We start from the raw sequence: 14,308 nt of genomic DNA, 5'->3' as shown, positions 1-14,308 counted from the left end.
GCATCGTTTTTGTTTTTCATTTGATTGTGTTGCGGAAATGAATAAAATAAAAATAATTTACACATTTATGTCTTATCTGTGGTAAGTTGATTAAAGTTCACGTTTAAGACTGTGGAAGTTCAGCTCATTTCAATAATGCTGCCTTCCCTCTGGGTTTTGTCATAAATCTGAAGAGCAGAAAGTAATTGTTTATTTATTGATTGATTTTCTGATGAAGTCCCGTTTGGCCCCATTAATCACGACACAGTGATGCAGCTCGTTTAATCTTCTCAACTAATTCTTATCAAAGTATCTGTAACGAACAGAAAATCAATCAGAGCTCAGAGGCTTTTGCCCAGTTTTCACACTTCTGTCACTTCAAAGACCGCTGGGTTTCGGTCCATAACGAGCCCGTCTCATTTGGGTCTTTGAACGCATCCCCGGGCCAAAGGAGGTCCGAGGAGAGGCGCGTGCTCATAAACCTGAGCACCAGGAGCGTCACGAGCATCAGGGCTGGTTCCGTGGAAGAGACAGCATCAGTCATGAAGTTTCCAGCGGCGCGGTTTGGGTTTGTTCTCCTGCTGGGCTCGGTTCTGGCTCTCTCTGCGCACCAGGACGGGCAGCTCGGACCGTCCGCCCGCTCCAGACGCGCCATCAGGCTGCCCCACTACATGATGCGGCTCTACAGGAGCATGAGGTCCGAGGACCGGGACAGAACTCAGCCAGGCCTGGGACAGACCAGGGGACACAGCAGGGGTCTCCTCCACTCCGACTCTGTCATCAACCTTGTTGCTAAAGGTGAGTTTTCAACAGTAAACCATTGGCGTTATTTGCTATTAAACCTTCCGAATCAAAATAATTAAATACAATATTAAACCTAAATGTCATGTCAGATCATAGTAAGTCAAGATTGTTTTGGTTCTGTTAAATCCAGAAACAAATGTAAAAGAAAACTGGAACCTAAAAGTTTTGTTTCCTATTATTCTTTCAGGCTGTGAGCAGATTGACCAGAGGTGGTCGGTCACCTTTGACCTCTCCTCCATGTCTGCAAGTGACAACATCCAACTGGCTGAGCTCCGGATCCGCCTGCCTGCCTTCACCAAGTCCTCCAGCGTCTCTGTGGACATCTATCACTCCGACCAGGACCAGTACTCCGGCACAAACCGGCAGCTCCTGGGACGCCTCCGAGCCCACCCCAGCTCGATGGTCTCGCCCTCCTCCTGGAAGGTGTTCAACGTGATGAAGATGCTCCGCCGCTGGCTGCAGCAGGGAGCCTTAAGAAAGAGGACGGATGAGGAGACACAGGAGAGGATCCAGCACCCTACCGCTGACAGGGTAACGATGGTGGTCTTCTTGAAACAGAGCCCCGACGGTGGGCAAAATCCAACGCTGATCCACACAGCAGAGCACTCCAAGTACGTGAGCGTGGGCAGGGAGCAGTTGGATCCCTCCTTCAGGATGAGGGGAAGCAGAGAGAAGAGACACCAGCAGACCCAGAGGAGACAGAGAGATGTCGAGAAGCAGGGTCGTCTCTGCAGGAAGGTGGACATGTGGGTGGACTTTAGGAAGCTCAACTGGAGTGACTGGATTGTCTATCCCAAACGGTTCAACGCTTATCGCTGTGAGGGGAGCTGTCCCACGCCGGTAGATGAGACGTTCAGCCCTACCAACCATGCCTACATGCAGGTAAGACGGATGTGTCGTATTTTCGACCTTTGATACTGTGACCCATAATATCTTTCTGTCAGGACTTGAGCAGATGGTTAGTTTTAAAGACACAGATAGATTGTACCAAGAGGACTTTTCCTATTTGTTTAGAAGAATGCGCCTCTTCTGATAGATGGGGGTCCCTTAAGCATCCATTTTGGGTCCACTACTTTTTAAACTGGACATGTTGTCTTTGGGGTCCATTTTTAAAAAACGTAACATCCCTTTCCATTGCTTTATATGGGATCCAGGTCTATCTTAACATTAAGTTAGACAGTATTACTTAAACTACGATTGAACTGTCTAAATGACATAAAAACATGGTTAAATTTAAACTTTCTCAATCTAAATGAACGCAAGACAAAACTATCAGCTTTAGAAAATGCAGTGTTAGTAATTTTGTTGAAACTCTTGGCCTGTTCGCTCCATACAGTCACTCCTGCTGTCAGGAACATAATGTAAATTAGATTTTTGGCAGCTTTTTCGAATTGGAAAAAAACCAAACAGATTAATGGAGTTGTGAAATCAGGTTTCCAATTAAGAATCAAGGTGAAGCCATATTTCTCCATCAAAAATCTGGAAAAATGTGAATCATGTTTTTATTACCTCTTGCTTGGATTTACTGGAACATCCTGATAAATCATCTTTCCATCTCTAACAAACTGCCCAGAATGCAGCATCTCATCTTAATGGGTACTAAAATTAAAACATAACTCCTGCCCAGGCTTTTCTCCTCAGGCTCCCTGTCTGTTTCCAGATTAATTTTCAGCTTTTACTGCTTGTTTTTAAAGTTTTAATCTTGCCCCGTCATATTTATGTGACCTCTTCAACATCTGCGCACCCAAACAGGTGCTCCGACCAACCAGCCTGTTTCTTGTTCCAAGATTCAAACGAAAATATTAAGGTGATTGGTCTGTTTTTAGTTACTGCTACAAGTCAGTGGAACAGTTTACCTCTTCATATATGGACCACTGAGACTTTTAAATCTATGCTTAAGACCCGTCTTTATTCCTTGGCTTTTGAATCAAGCAGAGTTTGAGACCAAAATAGAGCTGATGATTCTTTTTATGTTGTGTTGGTATAAACTGCGCTCTAACCAGTGTGACCTTTTTTCTCTTTTCAGAGTCTGTTGAAGTTCCACCACCCGGACAAGGTGCCATGTCCTTCCTGCGTGCCCACACACCTGGCACAGCTTTCCATGTTGTACTACGAGAACGGGAAGATGGTGGAGAGGCACCATGAGAACATGGTGGTGAAGGAGTGTGGCTGCCTCTGAGGACGAATAAAAAAAACGTGGATGGACACATCCTGGCACTTTACAGAAATAAGGAGGCACACTGACTGAGTTAAGGATTTACAGTTTCTAAACTCATTCTGGACCTTTTAGAAATGGCCTCAAAAGGCTTTAAGTGATGAATGAAGCACTGTTGAATTGCACAAACGCTGTGCAAAAATACCTTTAAACTGTTTTTTTTAATGCACAAAGACTAATTTAATATTCCTGAATTGGACCAAATTGAGGCTTTGAGATGCTTGGGTCCCATTGACCCATATGGGTGTTTGCTATAGATTTTAATGCAATAAATGATTTCATATCTTAGACAAAGAGTTGCTGGATTTTTACTGTATTTTAAGGGTTTGTATGAGCTTCTGTCAAAGGTTTGAGTTACACTTTATTTCTTAAAAAGACAAGTTAAAATACTTATTTAGCTTTAAATTCTTTGGATATTTTGCTTTTAAATGTGTCTTTTTTTAGACTAAAATAATAAAAGTAAGGGCAGAGGCCAGAAATGATCCCCTTTTACAAAGAATGTTTACATTTAAAAGCTGTTTACAATTTTTATTCCAAAGTGAAAGGCCAATGACAAATTACCAAATATTTCATAAACTATTGGACAAATTTTATGTAAGCTCACAGAGAGTAATCACTGAATCTACATCTACAACTAATTACCTTTTGTGTCAGCTTTAATGTCATCTAATAACCTTTGACATTTAAGCTTGTTGGTAAATGTTTTGGGTCAACCATGTTCACTGTTTTATTTAACTTATTTATATTTTCAGCAGAAGAAAAAAAAAATCAAGCTGGATAAATTTAGCAGCATGAAACAGAAAAGTGACAAAGTTAACAGCTTGTTTATTATAGTGAAGCACCGAGCAGCAAAATAATGCATTTTTAACTCCATAGTTGAGAATCAAAGCATAAACAAAATAACAGTAAACACTAACATTCATCTGGTTCATGAAAACAAGAAGGTAAAAAAAAAGTTTGCATGTTGTTTTACATATGTTTAATGTGTGAAGATTTGCCCTCTTATTTAAAATTAGGATGTTTTATTAGTCTGCTGCCCCCATGTGGACACAATTAGTTACTGCTGATCAGAAAAAAAGATCAAATAAGTACACAGTGAAAATCAACAAAGTTTGTGTATTTAGCTTTTAAATAAAACTCACAAAAATTATTATATTAATAAATCTGATTTGTCACATGTTACAGATAATATAAAGTCATGAGGAATCAAAGAAATATAAAGATTTACGCATCTAATAATGTTGTAAGCACAACATTTAACATATATTAATTAGACATTACAAAAACACATTTAACATATCTGATAAACAACGCAGCTAACAGTGTCAATTTAACTATTACATAGTTTTCATTCCAGTCAGCATTAACTCTGTAAATGTAAGGATTTATTTTTATCCTCGAAGCCGATTGTTTTTATATGTCCATCTCAAACTGGGCGTCTTCTCCTAAAGAAGGACAAACAGTGAGTTTAGTTCAGAGAAACACAAACATTCAAAGAGCCGGTTGCTGTCGGACGGACATGTTCACCTGAATTCTCTGTGTGCACGTTGTGCTCGTTGCTGTTTGCCGTCTCGTCGACTCGGTTTGCGTCACTAGAGGAGTCAGGGTTCAGCGGCCTGGTGACTCCTGGGATATCGGGCAGCTTGGGAGGGGTGCGGGTCAGGGGGGACGTCCGACACTGCAGGAGGAATTTCCTGTCGTAGATGATCCTCGTACCTGCAGCACAGGAGCCTGCTCTATCAGTATGTTTCTGTATGGTAACATCGGTGACATAGGGTTACTTAAATGAGTAAAAAGCTGTTGATATATAACTAAAGAAGAGTTACAACACGGTTTTGACTTTAAAATTCCAGATATTTCCACATTCAATTGATCAGATTTTTTTCAAAGATTTGTTTTATTTTTATTGTACAGTCATAAAGTTTTGCTAAAAATTCACAGTAAATGTTTGAGCTCGCTTTACTGTTTGTTTGCTCCAAACACCATTCAAAGAAAAGGTTACAATGATTGGTCTGAATCACAATATTTAAGACTTCTTCAAAATAAAATAATGTTTTTTTTAAATTAAGCCCCTTTTTTTTCAAAATAAATAATAAATAAATCATAAAACCTAGATATAGAATATGAATTTGGACACATAAATAACAAAAATAACAATAATTAATATATATATATATATATATATATATATAAACATTAAAGGCCTAGTATTCCTTGAAACAATGCATATCGCCCTCCATCTTTCATGCCAGTTTTAAACTAATATCATCTTCCTCTTGAGAAATGATTCAGGTGTTTCTAATGCAGCATCTTGCATGAGCTCACATGATCTGTTAGCACTTCTAGGATTGGTCATGAATGACTCTCAGCTACTACTGCACCAAACTTTAGCTCCACATGAGAGAAAACTGGCCATTTTCCTGTTTGATCCGATCGCTTTGCTGTGGTGGCCATCTTGAATTGGTGTGACTCTAAAGGTTAACCAGGTAATTGTTCATCCAGTGATTACTTTCTGAGAGTTTCATTAAAAAACATGTCTTCAAAATATTAAAAACATTAATGTTAACATTTAAAAAAACATTGTCTCTTCACCTTTGCTATGGGGCAGTAATGATCAAATTTAAATAAATAATAAAGAGCCCTTGTCAATAAACACAACTTAAATATATAAAAATCCAAATCAGTCAATTTGTTGATCTGAACCTTAAACGCTTGAAAAAAATCAACAACCTATAAATAATCAAATAATAAAGGACAACTTCAGTATGTCAACTTTTACAACTGTTGACAAACCCAAAAAGTTACACACAAACAACTTCCACACAATTATAAAAAGTAAAGTTTAGTTTCCCAGGTGTGACTCGTCTGTTTCCTGCACTCCACACCTGACCGTGACCACTAACCCAGTTTCTGTTGAACCTGTCCCACCTGCTGATGTTACAGGACATGTTATCAGTTAAGCTGAACATGTGGATCCCTCTCACGTTTCTTAGACGCTCCTGTTTTAAAAAAAACACCATGCTGGAAACTTCCCAAGGCTCCAGCTGCTCCGTGTTTGTGTAAAAATGTTCAATAACGGCTCAAACATTCCACAGAGAGCTCAGCACTCATCCGTACGATTTCTCAGTTATTCTTCCAGCTTCGTATCGTTTTAGGTATTTTCTGTGTCGATATTAACCCAAACATCCACTGAACGCAACAGGGCGATGTCTGTGCCCGTGTCTGTGTGTGTTCAATTGCTTGTAGTGTTAGCAAAATATCTAATAAACCACCCAAGGGATTTTAATGAGACTCTCAGAAAGTAATTAACAGATGTGCATCTATAACTGAACCCAATTCAAGATGGCCGCCACAGCCAACTGATTTCAGAAAAAACAAACAAACAAACAAAAAAAGACCAAATGAGTCAATTTAATGGATATTAGCTAAAATTTGGTGTGGTTGTAGCTGAGAGTTGTCCCCAGCTTGTGCTCTGAGTGCGAGCTGATCCTGTGAGATCTGTTCTTCAAACTTTACCATCAGCTGTTAGCAAAATATCTAATGAACCCATAGATGGAACTCTGAGAAGGCAATCTATTCAAGATGGCTGCCACAGCCAAGTGACATTAAAAGCACAAAAATGAGGCCAGTTTTACAGACACTGAGGTAAGATTTGGTGTGGTAGTAGCTGAGAGTCAGAACCAACACACACTCCAAGCAGATGTGACAATTACAGATTACATGAGATTATCCTAATTTAAATCCCTAACATGAAAGGCGGCGGGCGATATGCATTCCTTTAAGAAATGCTTTCATGTTTTGGATTAATTTTGTTTTTTTCTTTCAGGGGTTCCCAGCTTTCCCCATTAAGGGCAGTGTTGCATAATAATGGAGGAGTCCCCCACTTCTTCTCCTGTAAACATGCTGCTGTTTCCCAACGAGAACCGCTCTGCAGGAACACGGCTATAAATAGGTTCCGACTGAGAACCCGTTCCTGTCGGAACGTGGCTGGCAGAAAACAGATTCACGCCGATTTATTCACCCCCATCTTACCTCCGGGCGTGGTGCTGAACATGGTCCCCCCCGGAGTGGTGGAGTAGTCCTGGGGCATGTGGGCAGCATCGTGGACGGCGATCCTCCGGACGGCGGGGATCTCCCGGCTCCTGGAGGTCTGACCTGCCGCGGACATCTTCCTCACAGCCGAGAAACACACACACACACCTGCGCTGGGGTGGACTCTCCTGTCGACCTGCGGGCCCGCGCTCACGAATCACTTTCTCCCTCCACGTGGAACCCCCAAACAACACTGGGGTTTCCTACAAAACATCACGTGGGCCGGCGAGCTGTGATTGGCCGAGAGCAGGGGCGTCACAGACGGTGGAAGTTGTAGTTCTTCATCTGTCAGCAGCAGGGTGACCCACTGCGTAAAAATAAACCAGCATATTTTCAAAGAAAAAAAAGAATACATTGCACAAATGGACTATTACTGAGACATTATATACCAATTAGGGTACATTTACCCACCTGAACTGACAACAGTTCAGATAACTCTTGCACTCATTTCACTTCTGACCAAAAATACCACAAGCACATGTTCCATCTTGTTTGTTTATTAAGTCTTGTAAATGGTTAGAGCTGGTGTACAGGGTAACATGATTTATACATATCTTCATGTCAGAAGAACTCTGATCGAAAGGCTTGTATACATGTTCACCTTTGTTTATCTTCTCCTCAGGGCGATACAAAAGAAAGAAAACAAATGGTCAGAGCTACAAAGCCTCTACATTCCCCATAAAGTGGGTGTTGGACTAGATAATGCTTAAAGAACATCCATAACAATTCTATGAGGGTGCATAGCATTCTAATGAAATATATTTTGTCATATATTTATACATACATTTTCATAAAAACATTTGTTGTGCATGTGTGCAGTTGCATTCCTTAGGATAGAGTAATATGATATTGCGTTTACATTGTCATGTATCCACTCTAAAGGAGTATAGGTGATCTCTATTCTTTGCAACAGTTAAAATTATATAATACTCATTTTAAAATACATCATCGGAGGTTACACGTCGTCTTTACTCACATGCCGGGTAAAAAATGTTCTCTCTCTTTTTTTCCCCCCTTTGATCCAACAAAGTTTAGAACCGAGCGTCATCATGTACACACACTCACAAACACGCTGAAGGTGGTTTAACAGAGCAGACAGAATCTTGTTTTAAACTTATATTTGTAAAATTCCTTCTCTAAGTGGAGACAAGATGAAAAATAAAGAAACGCGTGACTTTGTTTTGTTTAGTTTGTGAAAAATGTGACCAAAATTTGGTTTAAGATCTGATCAACAAGTTATAATTCTTAGTCATTTTAGCACTGGTTGGTTTGATAACAGGAACTGATTAACAGCATCCTTGTTACATTGCCCAACCTTAAAGGAATATTTCAGATCTTTTAAAGTGGAATCCTGCTGCAAAGTTTGTGAGCAATTAATATCTTACCTGTTGTAGATAGCTTTTTCATGGCTTCAATTTGGAGAAAAAGAGTTTAAAGGTACCTATTGCAAAAATGAAATCAAACAAAAAATGTTTTCCTGAACAATATCAATTTGAAAGAGTTTGAAAGAGTTTACTTCAGTAGTTTTTTGAAATATATTGATTTGAGGGTCCACACTCAATGTAAACAAAACACTCAGCTGAATCTGCTTTAAACCATGTGAAAGCTTGGGTCATGTGATTGACCTAGTTTAGGCTGGATGTAGTCTGTGTAGGTAAACAAATATGGCAGAATCTGAAAAGCTGAAGCTGAAGAGTTGTGGGAAAGAGGTTTAGGTGGAAATGTAAGAATGAATCTGCTGCTAAATCCATCAGAAAAAAAAGATTGATCACACTGGGGATCAAGCAGGACAGTGGAGCACCAGCATTCAAACACCTGGTTTTGGAAAATCCAAACTGATGAGCTAAAGGCTGGTCTGAGTAGTGCCAAGACCAAAGTGGATTGTGGCATCTAAGACCAACTTTAGTCTCAAAATGTTTATAGCAGTTCATCCAAGCAACATCTGATAAACTTTACATCATTGCCAGTTTCATGTTACACTGTTATTTCAGCAGAAATATTATAATTCAGTATGCATCAGAAGCAGTTACCCACAGCTGCTATTTGCACCTACTAATAATTATAAAACTTTATGTAAATACCTTGCTGTTACAAAATTGAGGAAAGTGCCAATGTTTATAAAACCATTTGCATACTGCTGTTTAAAAATGACCAAACTGAGGTCATTAAAAGAGCTATCTACAACAAGTAAGATCATAATTATTATTAACCCTTAAACAGAACCACACTAAAGACTGTGGCTTTGTGTAACATGATTCCAGTAGATTATAAAATTTAATATCGGATTTTCTATTGTTATATTTGATATTTTGACAACTTTGCTACTTTAAATAAAGTTAGGAATAAAAATGAGCTAAATGATTGTGGGAATCTTTACCTTCCACCATCTGAAAGGTTCACAATTTTAGTAAATGTGTTGGTATACTTTTTCCTTGTCTAGTTTTTTAAAAGCCTAAAGTCAAGGCTTGACTTTTTTCAGCAGCAATGCTTCTCCGGTGAGATTATACAAAAAAAATATTTCGCATCAAACACGACAGAAACCTCCATAAAACTTTAAATGTGTCAGAGAAACTGATTTAACATTCATCAAATGAAATTCTTGTGTCTGTGCTTCACACAAACTGTTTGGTTCAGTTTCGCTCATCAGTTGTAAAAATGAATGAGGATAAAAGCAGCTGATGACGGTGTCAGTGCTGCCTCGAACACGAGGACATATCTGACACATTCAACACTCTTTTTTTGGTCTTATCTGACTTCAAAGCACATATTCTCACACACGTAACTGCACACAAGCTTTTTTTTGCTTCATGCATTCAACAAAACAACTACTATGTATCCATTTAAACCCCCCATTATGTCCCACCTTTGTCTTCCAGAGGACAAACAGGGATTCAAAACAGTTTCTGACAGAGCAGAACTAAAAACCTGAGTGTAAGATGTTAAAAAACATGTGATATTATCAAATGAGGTTCACTTGCATGGAAATGGAATTGGAAATACGTGCATTTGTGTCTAACAGATAACGAAGGTGTTCATTCATTCTGTGCCACAATCATCCAGGCTACAGTTGCATTTACAGTACTTACGGGATAAATTGTGTGTTCCAGAAATGTGTGCTACTATGATACAATGCCTACATAGTGCTGCCATCAGGTTTCTGCATAAAGTGTTAAATCATAAGCAGTAATAATGCAAGTATGTTTCAAAAAATGTGACATTTGAAGAAGTTTAAGATAAAGTAAAACGTTTCCTGTGAATTTAATCTAAAAGCAGGAGCCAACATCTCAGAACATGGACTTAAAAGAACATATTGTGATTTTTCATGTTGCTACGTTTAGTGCCAAAAAAACAAAACAAAAAAAAGACCCTTACTGGCCTTAGTCCCACACTGCTGCAACGAAGTCATTCTATCTTGCATCAGCGCATCAGTGTGTGCTTTCAAGCTTGTTCACTTCAGAGTGAATGGAAAACATTCGGGCACGGCTCAGCTGCAGCATCAAACTCAAATGCTGTGCACCCAGATGGAGTCTCCATCTTCACCGAGGGCTTCGCTCTTTCATTCTCACACCCAGAATCAGGGCTTCCATCTTTCCTTATTGTTTGAAATTATTGCTGCAGCAAAGCTGTCTGACAATCTGATCACTGGTTCTCAGGTTTGTGTGTGTGTGCTCTTGCTCGGATTATATGTAAATATGTGCATCGGCAGTTCACGAGTCTGGGGTCAGTGTGGTAAGACTGTCACAGTGCTACCTGTTTGTCCTCACTGCACAGTTTCTCTCATCATCACAAGCTGCTGTAGCATAATGCCATTTGACATGAGCTAGGAATTCTTTAAATATTCAGTTTTTTCACTCTACTTTACCCCTTTTGTGTTATACAAACCACCTAAAAAAAAAACTGAGACAATGAGGCGCTGAAGCACAAAACTGACAGAAGGGGTGTGTGATTCTGCTGCATATAACCGAGGGCTATAGATAAAGATGAGATATGCTACTAAAAGAATTAGGAACAGAAAGGATGTAAGAATGGTAAAAAAGGTCAGGATTTGTGTTGTAGAGCTGCTGTGCAATGCAGTGAAGCTACCAAACCTTTTCCAAAGAAAACATTCCGCTGTCTTGAAAACACATTTCTCCTGAAAACACGAGGCTGACAGAGGTTCGGTTCCCTACTGAAGTCAAACAATGCCAGAGAACCGAAGTGGAAGCAAGATTTTCTCAATAGAGGAAGGGGGGGGACTCTGGCACACGCAGACAAGAACTCGCAAGCAGGGAAGAGCAGCGGCGTTTTGCGCCGCTGAGCGCGCCATGACATCACAGAGACAACAAGCCAATCATGGGACGAGGCTCATGGCCAACCCAGAAGCTAGAAACTCATGCGGTAGAGCAAATTTACACGCACACATACACACCGACACACATCCACGTAGCATAGAGTGCATATATCACATTAGGATTGTTAAGGGGAAGGGTTCGGGAAAAGAAGCATTTTTTTAGGCTCAGCAGAGGCTTTGCTGCAAACACAACCATCCTTTGAGGGACTTTTTTTTTGGCTGCACTGCTATCAGACTCAACTTGCTGACTCAAACAACTCCTGCTGGGGAGAAGAAGGTCCATACATGTACCTTATACCCCTTCAGTTTGTAGATAATGACAGTTCAAAAGGTCAAAGGGCATGCACCAGCAGTCATGCGATTACAGTTCACAGGAAGCACTTTGTTGCTTTTTTTTTTTCTTAGTTGTTTTACGAACATTTAGGTTTTTTTTGTATAAAAATGAATCTTCATGCCTTAGTTTAGTTGATATTTTTCTTTACAAATATTAAAAAACTACAACTTGAACTCTTCTTTTTTTTCTTGTCTTCTTTTGTTTTGTGATGGTTCATGATCACAGGTTGAGAAGAATTCTGTTTGTCCTTTTAGGTTGTTTTTTTTCTCCTTGTTTTTTTTTTCCCTTGTCTTCCTCTCTTCTCTGCTTATTTTCCTCTTCGGTCCGGTCGTGTTTTAGTGGACGATGTTTTGGCAGTGGCTTTCCGGTCCTGAACAACAAAAGAATAAAAAATAATAATATAGAAACAATAGTCTTATACATACATAATTACTTTGGGTTTTAAAATTGTTTTAAAATATAAAACAGTATGCATCACGGCTTTGTGAGAAGGTTGGGAAGCTCTTTAAATAGAAGTTAAAAGTGCAATGTAATAATTAAAAAAAACATTTAAACCTAAACTAGTAAGGCAACATATTAAATGTTTTGTGTTAGAGTTTCAAGAAAAGGTTCAAATAGTGTTTCAAGATCACAAAAATAGGAGAAAAAAAGAGAAAAGACTGAGCACATGTGTACAATTGTCATGTGATCTCACAATTAGTAGATAAATAAATATTAGACAAATTCAGAAAATAATGGATGTCACATTTTTTGGATGGTATCAGCATGCTGTTTGAAAGCAACTGTCTGAGTTAATACAAGGGTGCATTTGTGCATATGGAATAGGTAAAACAAATGAGGGGACCATTAAAGGGATAGTCTGGCCATTTCTTGAAGTCAACTTCTGTCAAATAGTTATCAATAGTTAGTATCTTATCAGTCATAAAATCAAGCTTTCAAGATGGAGAAAGAGAAAAAAGTCTATCTAAGAGTCAGGCTAATGGCTAGCCCCCCATTTTATCAGGTTTCTTTTTTAGGTAAATAAAAACTCTTTCTCAGAGATGTCATAATGGTGGGACAGAATACTATATGAGCAAAAAAAAAACTCTACAGTCTTGCATGACAAAGTTTGTTTAGATCGCCACAGTGTTGTCAACAGAACAATGCTGTTGTTCAATAAAGACTATTTAAAAAATTTTGCATGCCAGAGTTAGGGAAAATTGCCTCCTAATATGGACCTTTTTCACTGTTTTTATTTAAAAGTTTATATTGTAGATTATATTAGGAACTGCAATTGAAGGTGGCCAAAAAAATGTTATAACGTGCCTTTTGCCCCCTCCAAAGTAACGCCCTTGCTTGACTCTGAAGTGGAATTTTTCCTCTTTCTTCATTATTCCATTCTCTATGACTGGTGTCACAGCTGATAAGGTACTAACTGATGTTGAGCATGTAGCAGAATATAATAAAACAAAACAACCGGAAATATTCCTTTGATATAGCAAAATTTAGATGATATTATACTTTGTATTTATGTTGTTACTGCTATCCTGATGAGAGTGGCCTATTGTTAGTTTTTAGTTTGATAAAAACAGCAGATGATGTCCCACTGTTAAAAACATGCTCTAGGCATTTTCCTGGCATCAAAGTTTAAATTTATCATCTGTTTCCTCCCAATATTAATAATAAAAAAAAGATCAGTTTAAGCACTGAGGTGTTTGGAATTATTTCCAACTGGAGCTTAAATTATTTTTCACAGTCTATTTTTATTTATATTTTACACAAGAACATAACTTTTGCAAACAGCATTGTAAATTCCGGGTTCTAATTTTGAACACGAGTGAAACAGAACACCTTGCACAGAACTATTTATGCTCAGTCAGAGTTCAATATGTCGCCATATCCAGGATACTATCCAAGCACTGGGATGCACAAGTGCTTGTCGTGTGTCCCGTACCTGAAGGACTGGGTAGTGTGTGTATTTCAGTGTTTAACTCTCCGCAGACTGGTGCGCTGCACTGACTGAACACCCTTTCTCACATTCACCCCCACCTGGAGCAAGGAGGGCAGGACGAGGGAAGGAGACAAAACCTGAAGCAGTTAACTGCTGCAGCCCCAAACATGAAACCAGAGCAGGAAACTAACTATGGCTCACAAATTCACTGTCTCTCATTGGTTTTTGTTTCAGTGGTCAATCAGACAACCAAATCAGGCACCAAATTTAGTCGGGTTTGCCAATTTGCCAAGATTTTCGGTACATTTGCAGAATTTTACACTAAGTGTTGCAATATTTCACACACAGATTATCTTGAGTCATAGTTGGTTTATTGTGAAGAAGACAAAATACTTTTTAATTAACATTTGCCTACTGACTAATGTGAGTGTTTGTGACTAATTCACAGTAAAAAGATGTCTGCTTGGGTTTACAGTGTTCATGTGGGGCTCTCAGTGGAAATGATAAAAACATCTGACTCACCTTCCTTGGGAGCACATTTCCCTTTTCTTCAACAAACTGCACCTCAGCAGAACGGTCCTCCTTCTGTTCTCTCTGTGAAAGAAAATGATACAATCACTACAC

At 39.0% G+C, this 14,308-nt stretch overlaps 3 protein-coding genes across 9 annotated transcripts in view; 1 reads left to right on the top strand and 2 right to left on the bottom strand.

The window, feature by feature from the left end:
- Positions 1 to 521: 521 nt before the first annotated feature.
- On the top strand, positions 522 to 2,962 carry LOC108232637 (nodal homolog). Its single transcript, XM_017410552.1, has 3 exons — positions 522 to 777; positions 971 to 1,665; positions 2,810 to 2,962. Exons 1-3 carry the CDS (start codon positions 522 to 524, stop codon positions 2,960 to 2,962), a joined length of 1,104 nt encoding a protein of 367 aa, XP_017266041.1.
- Positions 2,963 to 3,806: 844 nt separating this feature from the next.
- On the bottom strand, positions 3,807 to 7,294 carry LOC108232646 (eukaryotic translation initiation factor 4E-binding protein 2-like). Its single transcript, XM_017410564.3, has 3 exons — positions 7,031 to 7,294; positions 4,526 to 4,714; positions 3,807 to 4,443 (listed from the first exon to the last, which is right to left on the bottom strand). Exons 1-3 carry the CDS (start codon positions 7,164 to 7,166, stop codon positions 4,412 to 4,414), a joined length of 357 nt encoding a protein of 118 aa, XP_017266053.1. The 5' UTR covers positions 7,167 to 7,294; the 3' UTR covers positions 3,807 to 4,411.
- A 4,730-nt stretch (positions 7,295 to 12,024) lies between these two features.
- Positions 12,025 to 14,308, bottom strand: part of ank1b (ankyrin 1, erythrocytic b) — a 65,143-nt gene continuing 62,859 nt past the window's right edge. For 5 of the 7 annotated variants that reach the window (XM_037979367.1, XM_037979362.1, XM_017410556.3 and 2 more), the window contains 3 exons: positions 14,207 to 14,278; positions 13,688 to 13,782; positions 12,057 to 12,124 (listed from right to left, as the gene is read on the bottom strand). In XM_037979367.1, the coding sequence (XP_037835295.1) occupies positions 13,714 to 13,782; positions 14,207 to 14,278 (141 nt within the window). In that variant the 3' untranslated portion in view covers positions 12,057 to 12,124; positions 13,688 to 13,713. Of the gene's footprint in view, positions 12,125 to 13,687; positions 13,783 to 14,206; positions 14,279 to 14,308 lie in introns of all 7 variants that reach the window. The other 2 variants (XM_037979363.1, XM_037979365.1) reach the window with 1 other exon arrangement.

This window comes from Kryptolebias marmoratus, linkage group LG14, assembly GCF_001649575.2.
Source record: "Kryptolebias marmoratus isolate JLee-2015 linkage group LG14, ASM164957v2, whole genome shotgun sequence".
In the NCBI taxonomy this organism is placed as follows: domain Eukaryota; kingdom Metazoa; phylum Chordata; class Actinopteri; order Cyprinodontiformes; family Rivulidae; genus Kryptolebias; species Kryptolebias marmoratus.
This window is presented reverse-complemented; position numbering and strand designations above follow the sequence as displayed.

Bases quoted from the DNA above. Each gene is read 5' to 3' on its own strand.
- LOC108232637 (XM_017410552.1), top strand. From the start codon at position 522: ATGAAGTTTCCAGCGGCGCGGTTTGGGTTTGTTCTCCTGCTGGGCTCG. The intron at 778-970 runs GTGAGTTTTCAA...TTATTCTTTCAG, and splicing joins CATCAACCTTGTTGCTAAAG to GCTGTGAGCAGATTGACCAG. The intron at 1,666-2,809 runs GTAAGACGGATG...TTCTCTTTTCAG, and splicing joins CCAACCATGCCTACATGCAG to AGTCTGTTGAAGTTCCACCA.
- LOC108232646 (XM_017410564.3), bottom strand. From the start codon at position 7,166: ATGTCCGCGGCAGGTCAGACCTCCAGGAGCCGGGAGATCCCCGCCGTC. The intron at 4,715-7,030 runs GTAAGATGGGGG...CCTGTGCTGCAG, and splicing joins GTTCAGCACCACGCCCGGAG to GTACGAGGATCATCTACGAC. The intron at 4,444-4,525 runs GTGAACATGTCC...GTCCTTCTTTAG, and splicing joins CGTGCACACAGAGAATTCAG to GAGAAGACGCCCAGTTTGAG.